General features: G+C 43.6%; 1 protein-coding gene across 1 annotated transcript; it reads right to left on the reverse strand.

Moving 5' to 3' along the window:
* Positions 1–6,673: 6,673 nt before the first annotated feature.
* LOC133367472 (vomeronasal type-2 receptor 26-like) lies at positions 6,674–7,537 on the reverse strand. The gene has a single exon (XM_061591575.1). The coding sequence runs from the start codon at positions 7,535–7,537 to the stop codon at positions 6,674–6,676; it is 864 nt and encodes a 287-aa protein (XP_061447559.1).
* Positions 7,538–8,379: the final 842 nt, after the last annotated feature.

Below are 8,379 nucleotides of genomic sequence, written 5' to 3' on the forward strand. Positions count from 1 at the left end.
CAGTATGAGTGATATTATATTGTATTGTTATATCTATTTTTTAAAATATACTAATGTGATTTTAATCTAACTTAGTTGTTAGTTGTTTCAGAACATTTGTAGTGGGAAGCAATCTATACATTTAGTAAACTTAAACTAACCTACTGGTGGGTGTATTGTTTGCAGTGAAGATCTAAACCTGGGGCCAACAGCAGACAGTAGCCAAATAAGCTTTCTGACTGTATTTCCTTTCTCTGGCATCCCATAGTTGCAGAAAGGGTTTGAACTCCTAGAGATGCAGTCTCTCTGATCTATATTACCTCTCTGTCTCCCCAGTATTTGGATGACGTTGCAATTAGGATTGCTGAGGGAATGTGTGGCAAGTACTTGGAATGTTACAGAAGCCCTATGTGAAAGAGTGGCCAACTAAGTAATGAATATTACTCAGATACTGTATTGCTTTTGATTTGCAGGCATCTCTTTGGAAAGGGGCCGTAGCTCAGTGACAGAGCATCTGCCTTGCATGAAGAAAGTCCCAGATTCAATCCCCGGAATCTCCTGGCATCAGCTGGCAATTTTACACTTGTATCTATTGAAATAATTAGTATCTATTGCCATGAAAATGCAAAGATGAAAAATCACAGTTTCTCCAGATTGTTTGTGTACCTTCAGAGCCAAATATCATTTTCTCAATAGCCTTTGATGCCTGGTGGCTACTATCCTTCCCCTGCTTTAATGGGGAAATGCCATAGTTCAGTGGCAGAACATCTGCCTTACCTGCAGAAGGTTCCAGGTTCAATCCCCGGCATCTCCTGGCAGGGCTGGGAGTGACTCCTGCCTGAAACCTTGGAGAGCCACTGCCAGTCACTACTGTAGACAATACTGAGCTAGATGAACCAATGGTCTGACTAGGTATAAGGCAATTTCCTGTGTTCCTCAGGTGAAAGGGATTGATTGGGAGACCTAGCGGAGTCAGGCCCCAGCTGGGTCTATAAAGGAAAAACAACAGAAGAATAGTGGACTTCCCAGGGGATCACAATGGAAGGGACTAAGCTAGGGTCCTTCACCAGCCTGAGGGGGACACCTAAAGAAAAACAAGGCAGAAAGGAAATGGCCTAGTTTGCATGTCACGCTAAGCCAAGCCAAGCCATGGCTTAGCATGAATGAATAAATGTGTGGACTTCCAGTAGGGATGGAAGAATCTATCAATTTTGGCTGTCTCAATTGCTCATTTTTCCAATCTTAAATTCCGTTAGTCAGGTTTGCAAACGAATCTCCTTCAGAATTTTAGTGTGAATTTCTTCTATTAAACATATTTTTGTATGTTTACATATTAAAAACATCTTAGTTTTTTACTAATGGATTCATTTTGCAAGCTATTTCTCCTAATATAATGCATTTTTATGTTATTTTCACTAATATATTCATCTTTGCCAGACCTCCCCTTCGTGGGACTAGCTTTGTTGATTGTATGTACTGGAGGTTGGGCTCGAAGGGCAGTTTAGGGATCCTACTCATGTACCGCCCGCCCCACTGCACGGCAGACTCCCTGGCCGAGGTGCTCGAGGTGATCTCAGACGTGCAAATGTTGTCCCCGGAGCTGTTAGTTCTGGGTGACTTTAACATACACGCTGAGACCACTCTCACTGGAGCTCCTCGGGATTTCCTGGAAACCATGGCTTCCTGGGAACTGCGCCTTAGTAATACTGAGCCCACCCACGTAGCTGGTCATACTCTTGACCTTGTATTTGTCCCAGGAGGGGAGGGTAGTGTGCTGAAGTTAGGGGCTAATTCTTTTACCCCTGTGTCATGGTCAGACCACTATCTGGTAAAGATGGATTTTTCGATGCCGCATGCCCTCCGCAGGGGTAAAGGTCCTATTAGAATGGTCCGCCCCAGGCGCCTGATGGATCCAGATGGTTTCCTGACAGCGCTTGGGGAATTGGAACCTGCTGAAGGTCGCCCGGTCGATGCCCTGGTGATGGAGTGGAATGAGAGGATCGCCGGGCCGTTAGACCGAGTGGCTCTGAAACGTCCTCTCCCCCTGAATAGAACTCAAGTAGCACCATGGTACACACCACGGTTGCGTACTTTGAGACAGGAGGTGAGACAACTAGAGCGCCGGTGGCGGAAGTCGCGCTCCGAAGACGCTCGGACACAGGCTAGAGCAGCAATAGCTGCCTACCAAGTGGCGGTAAGGGCAGCAAAGAGGGAATTCTTTGCTGCCTCTATTGCATCAGCTGAGTGCTGTCACAGGAGGTTGTTCCAGGTGGTCCGAAGCCTGGACGGTCCAGTTGCTCAGGAACCCTTGGAACAGTATAAGGCCTCCTGTGACAAATTGGCAAAGCACTTTGCTGATAAAATCAAACACCTGAGGAGCTCAATTCCGTGCGCCGTGGATACAGTGAGTGAGCTAGAGTTAACCAGTTGCAAACTGGTCAAATGGGATCAATTCCGGCCTCTTCCTGCTGAGGATGTGGACAAGGTGCTCTCATCTGTAAAGCCTACCACTTGTCTAAATGACCCTTGCCCATCGTGGCTCCTTATGAGCTGCAAAGAGAGATTGGGTGAGGGGATCAAGGCAATGGTTAATGCACCCTTGCAAGAGGGTGTTATGCCACTAGCCCTCAAGGAGGCTATTATTAAACCCATCTTAAAGAAGTCCTCCTTGGATCCCCAGATTTTACACAACTTCCGCCCAGTTTCAAACTTACCATTCTTGGGCAAGGTCATTGAGAGAGTGGTGGCAAATCAGTTGCAGACACACTTGGATGAAACAGATTATCTAGATCCATACCAATTGGGTTTCAGGACTGGACATGGAACTGAAACAGCCTTGGTCGCTCTGGTAGATGATATGAGGAGGGCACTGGATAGGGGAGAATTCACCTTCCTTGTCCTCCTGGATCTCTCAGCGGCTTTTGATACCGTCGACCACGGTATCCTTTTAGATCGCCTGGAGAGTTTGGGATTGGGAGGCACTGTTTTACGGTGGTTCCAGTCCTTTCTCTCTGATAGGCGCCAACAGGTAGCATTGGGTGACGAGGTTTCAGACCCATGGCCTCTCAATTGTGGTGTGCCACAGGGTTCTATCCTCTCTCCCATGCTATTTAACATCTATGTAAAGCCGCTGGAAGAGATCATCAGGAGATTTGGGCTGCAGTGTCACCAATATGTGGATGACACTCAGCTCTATCTCTCATTTAAATCTTCACCAGAGAGGGCTGTGGAGACCATGTCCAAGTGCCTGGAATCCGTGAGTGGATGGATGGGCAGGAACAGGTTGAAGTTGAACCCTGATAAGACCGAGGTACTACTTGTGGGAGACAAGGGAGGGTTAGGAGATGTTGACCTGGTGTTTGGTGGGGTGAAGTTGCCCCTACAGGATCGGGTCCGCAGCCTTGGGGTTGTTCTTGATTCCAAGCTGTCCATGGAGGCGCAGATTTCAGCTGTGAGCCGGGCAGCTTGGTATCAATTACACCTTATACGTAGGCTGCAACCCTACCTCCCTGTTCAACAGCTCCCGCTCGTGGTGCATGCCCTGGTCACCTCTTGATTGGACTACTGTAATGCACTCTACGTGGGGTTACCCTTGAAAACAACCCGGAAATTACAGCTTATACAGAATGCGGTGGCGTGCTTACTTACCAACAGCCGCCGACGGGATCACATCACACCAGTGTTGTTTGACCTACACTGGCTGCCGGTTGTTTTCCGGGCCCAATTCAAGGTGTTGGTTTTAACCTTTAAAACCCTGTACGGTTTCGGCCCAGCTTACCTGAAAGAGCGCCTCCACCGCCACCAATTATGCCGCCCAACTAGATCAGCCACACAAGGCCTTCTCTCAATCCCTCCAACCAAAACAGCTAGGTTGGTGGGTACTAGGGAGAAGGCCTTTTCTGTGGTGGCCCCCACTCTCTGGAACTCCCTCCCATATGATCTTTGACATGCCCCTTCCCTAGATGTATTCCGCAAGGCCCTGAAGACGTGGCTATTCCAGCAAGCCTTTGAGGTCATTGGGTAAATCACCATGATTCTGTCATTTATCGTATGTTGTTATTATAATTGCTTTTATATGTATTGATGACTGTCCAGTATTTTACCTATTGTTATTAATGTGATTACATCTGTTATTGTATTTTATCTCTTTTAATGTACGTCGCCTAGAGTGGCTAATTGCCAGATAGGCGACAAACAAATTAAATATTATTATTATTATTATTTTATCCATAACTTCTCTAATATATGCATTTTTGTAAACATTGGTTAGAAAACTGCATTGAAAATTTAAATAAGTGCAAATGTTGAAGGATGGTTGTGTTTCAGTTCTTCTGTTGCTTTGGAAAATGCAAATTTGATAAATTCAACTTTAAATGCAAACTGAAACAAATTTCTCCCCCATCCTTGGCTCCCAGAGAGGATATTGCGACCACTTTTCTCCTCCCGTGTCATTTTTCTGCTGCACTGTGCTAAGCAAAGCCATGCTTTGGCTTAACATGTCATCCAAACCCCAGACAAGCTGCACACTGAAACCAAGGTTTGTCCTATAGTTTACAGCGCATGGCTTCAGTTAGCATTACATGCAAGCATGGGCAATGTCTACAAATTTGCAAATTCTCTTAAAAGACAGGGCAACTTTAAACTGTGGTGCTTTTTGGAGAAGTGATTCATTTTGGAGTATTTTGAGTTGCAGTTCTCATCGCTGGCCACCACCATGAAGGAATTACTGATGGAACTCGGTTCAGTAGGAGCAGGCATATTTGGCTCTTCCTTTACCTAATCCAACAACTGTTTCTCATAGAGGGCCAGAGCTGTCTGCCTATTCCCTATAGCAATGAGGCCTGATCCTCCCAAAAGATTATCAACAGCAGACTGTTGTCGGGACCTTCCATCCTGAAGAATTGCAAAACTGGTTAATGGCAAGGAGGTCAAGGCACACAGGATTGAAAAAAGTGTAGCTGCAAAAGGGAGGGGATAAAAGAACAGTCTGGTTGCTCTGTTAAGATGTCTTTGTTGCTTGGTTGTTTCTTGGCAATAATGGATTGTGGTTAGTCTGCCATTTCAAGAATGATGGATAAGTAAAGGTGTCATCAAATAATAAAATCATGGAGAACTTGTTGATTGAGAGATGGGCTCTTTCTATCGATTTCAAGAATGAGAAAACAGAAGCAACTGTTTTCCCTTACAACTTATTTACAGAATTATAAATCATTTCTAGAAACACAATTCAGCTGGCTTAACATAACTTTCTGTTCGTTTCTGTTTTTCTGTTTTGCAGATTTGAATTTCCACTTAAACAGGGGCTATTTATGTTATTGAGATTTTTTTTTCTATTTTCCTCAAGAGTTGGTAATTTGGGAATTAAATAATATACAGCAATGAGATAAGAAAGAACAACATGAAGAGGAGAGGAATAGAACAAAAAAGACAAAGAGGAGACAATATTTATACTTAAATTCATGATGACATTTGAATATAATTACAGTGAGGAGAGAAAGGAGATTGAAATCTTTATAGTAATGATAAAATGAATAACATGATAGTAATAACAATACCACAACTGAATAAGCAATGATGAAACACAGTTATCTATTGCTGTTTTATACAGAGAATTGAAAACTGATTCTAAGCTTTAGAAAAAAAAGGGGAGAAAAAGAAAACCATACATGACCAATCATATTGGGGTGATCAATCTAATAAACAGTTAGAATAAATGTGTACAGGGAAAATAATTAAATGTACAGATTGTAAATTTAGATTGTAGGCCAGCTGGAAGGGTTTGCATTGGTTTAAAAAATAATATAGTGCCTAGCAACATCAGGCATAATAATATTAACAACAACAACAACAACAACAACAACAACACTACTACTAATAATAATAATAATTTTATTTAGATTATTCAAATATCTGGTCCAGCAGGATTCATTTTAGAAGAGGCATTTTGCTGTTTCTCACACATTGGTATGAATATGTCCATCCAGGCAAGTGAGAAACATCACCAGAGTTCAAAGAAGCATTCCAGCCAGGAAAAGCACTCAAAAAAGTGTAAATTAAGCAGGTGAGGGGTGTTGGCTCAGTAGGATGTGTGGTCTGGGGGCAGCCCTGAGGGCTGGGGGGAGCATATTTGACCCCTGGCCCTGAGTCTCCCCATTACTGTACCAGAGTTACATGGCTCAAGGCAAGCAAGCAAACAAACCTACCTGCTCTCTTCTAATTAGGTCAGTCCTCAATGTAATAATGTACTGCTTTGGGGGAAAGATGCAACCCAACAACCCACCACGAGAGGGCAAGGTCATTTAGATTTCCTTAGCTATCATGTACATTAGAAGAAAGGACAGAGAAACAGTATAAAGAACCCAAAAGCTGAAAGTGATCAGCTTGACTTTATTAAAGGTATTCCACAACTTGCTGTCAAAGAAGACCACAGAGAAACAAAAACACCAATACATCAGAACAATGTAGGGACATCACACCAGACTCAACACCCAAATCAATTTTTCCTATGAAATCTCCTTGAACCAAAAACTTGTCTTCTTGTAAGTTACTCTAGAAAATGTTATGCTTATTGATTACATCACTACTACTACTACTACTACTACTACTACTACTACCACCACCACCACCACCACCACCACCTCCACAACCTTAGACCCAGAAGAGAAATGTCTGAATAATCAATATTTCTGAAGAGTCAAGTAAGGCAGTTACTTTTCTTTATCACATGCTCCCTGGCATTTAGATCAGGCCTCAACAGAATAATGAACAATTTTGGGAGAAAAATGCAGGCCAACAAACCAGCACTAGAAGCCAAGATGGAGAAGAACTCCACGGCCACCATGTATTTCCCTTTGATGCTCAGGTAGGTTGGGACAAAGGAGACCCAAACACTGCAAAACACCAACATGCTGAAGGTGATGAGCTTGGCTTCATTGAAAGTATCAGGCAACTTCCTGGCAAGAAAGGCCACAGTGAAGCTGGTGATGGCCAGAAGCCCCATGTAGCCCAGAACAGTATAAAACATTGTGGCTGATCCTTCATTGCATTGCACTACAATCTGACCAATCTGGGAGTGCATGTCAAATTCTGGGAAGGGAGGAGAGGTTGCCAGCCACACTACACAAATGCCAGTTTGAACAAGAATACAGAGAATTATTATTGTCACTGCCAGTCTTTTCCCCACCCATTTCCTCATCCGGTTTCCTGGCTTTGTAGCTATAAAAGCCAGAACCACCATGATGGTTTTGGCCAACACAGAAGAAACAGCGGCAGAGAACAAGATGCCAAACACAGTTTGTTGCAGAAGGCAGGTCACCTTTCCAGGCCTGCCAATAAATAGGAAAGAGCACAGAAAGCAAAGCAGCAGCGAAGACAGCAGAATGCAGGTGATGCTCCAGTTGTTGGCTCTGACAATGGGTGTATTGCAGTGCTGTGCGAAGCACCATAATACTGTTGCAGTGACAGTGGAAAAGAAAACAGTAAAAGACACCAAGATACTTCCCAAAGGTTCCTCATAGGATAAATATGTTATGCCTTTAGGAATGCATTGATTCTTCATCTTGTTTGGATGCTGATCTTCTGGGCAGTTTTGACAATGTTCTGAATCTGAATGCAAGAGAGAGAGAGACAGAGAGAGAGAGACAGAGACAGAGACAGAGACAGAGAGATTTTCCAGACTCAAATGGGATCAGTTCATCTTCAGTGTGGCTGTCAATCATGCCACTAACCATACATCTGCAAAAAATTGCTTAACACTGGTAAATCCATTTATTTCTATGGATATGATTGATTTGATATTAATATTAGGGAAAACTAAGCATTCCCAGCTTACTTAAGTTAATACTTCATAAAGTTCATTAGAATGGGAAAAAAATGCACAGTAATGGCCTGTGTGGTGGGGCCCTCCCAGCACTGGCTTTGTTGCAGATTACCTGGGCAGGGCTGGGGTGAGGCAGGGTGGCGGCAAGGTTGGAACTGCAGAGGCACACTGGGAGCAGCACCATATTGGCTACACCTTTACTGTCCTGAGGTTGAGGACAGACATAATGAAGTACTAGTTCATGCAACACATAGTTAAACTATGGAATTCACTCCCACAAGAGGCAGTGATAACTACCAACTCACATGGCTTTAAAGGGGGTATTAGACAAAGTCATGGGGGATGAGGCTATTGATAGCTACTAGTCATGATGGGTATGAGATACCTTAAATTTCAGAGGCAGTATATGTCTGAGTGCTAGTTGATGGGTATCATGAGTGGGAGAAAGCTATTGTGCTCCTGTCATGCTTCCCATAGGCATCTAGCTGGCCACGTTGAGGATAGAATTGTAGACTAAATAGGTCTTTGGTTTGATCTAGCAGGGTCTTTCTTAAGGTTCTTAAGGATCTTCCTCAACTGGA

The sequence above is a fragment of the Rhineura floridana genome, chromosome 11, assembly GCF_030035675.1.
Source record: "Rhineura floridana isolate rRhiFlo1 chromosome 11, rRhiFlo1.hap2, whole genome shotgun sequence".
Classification (NCBI taxonomy): Eukaryota; Metazoa; Chordata; class Lepidosauria; order Squamata; family Rhineuridae; genus Rhineura; species Rhineura floridana.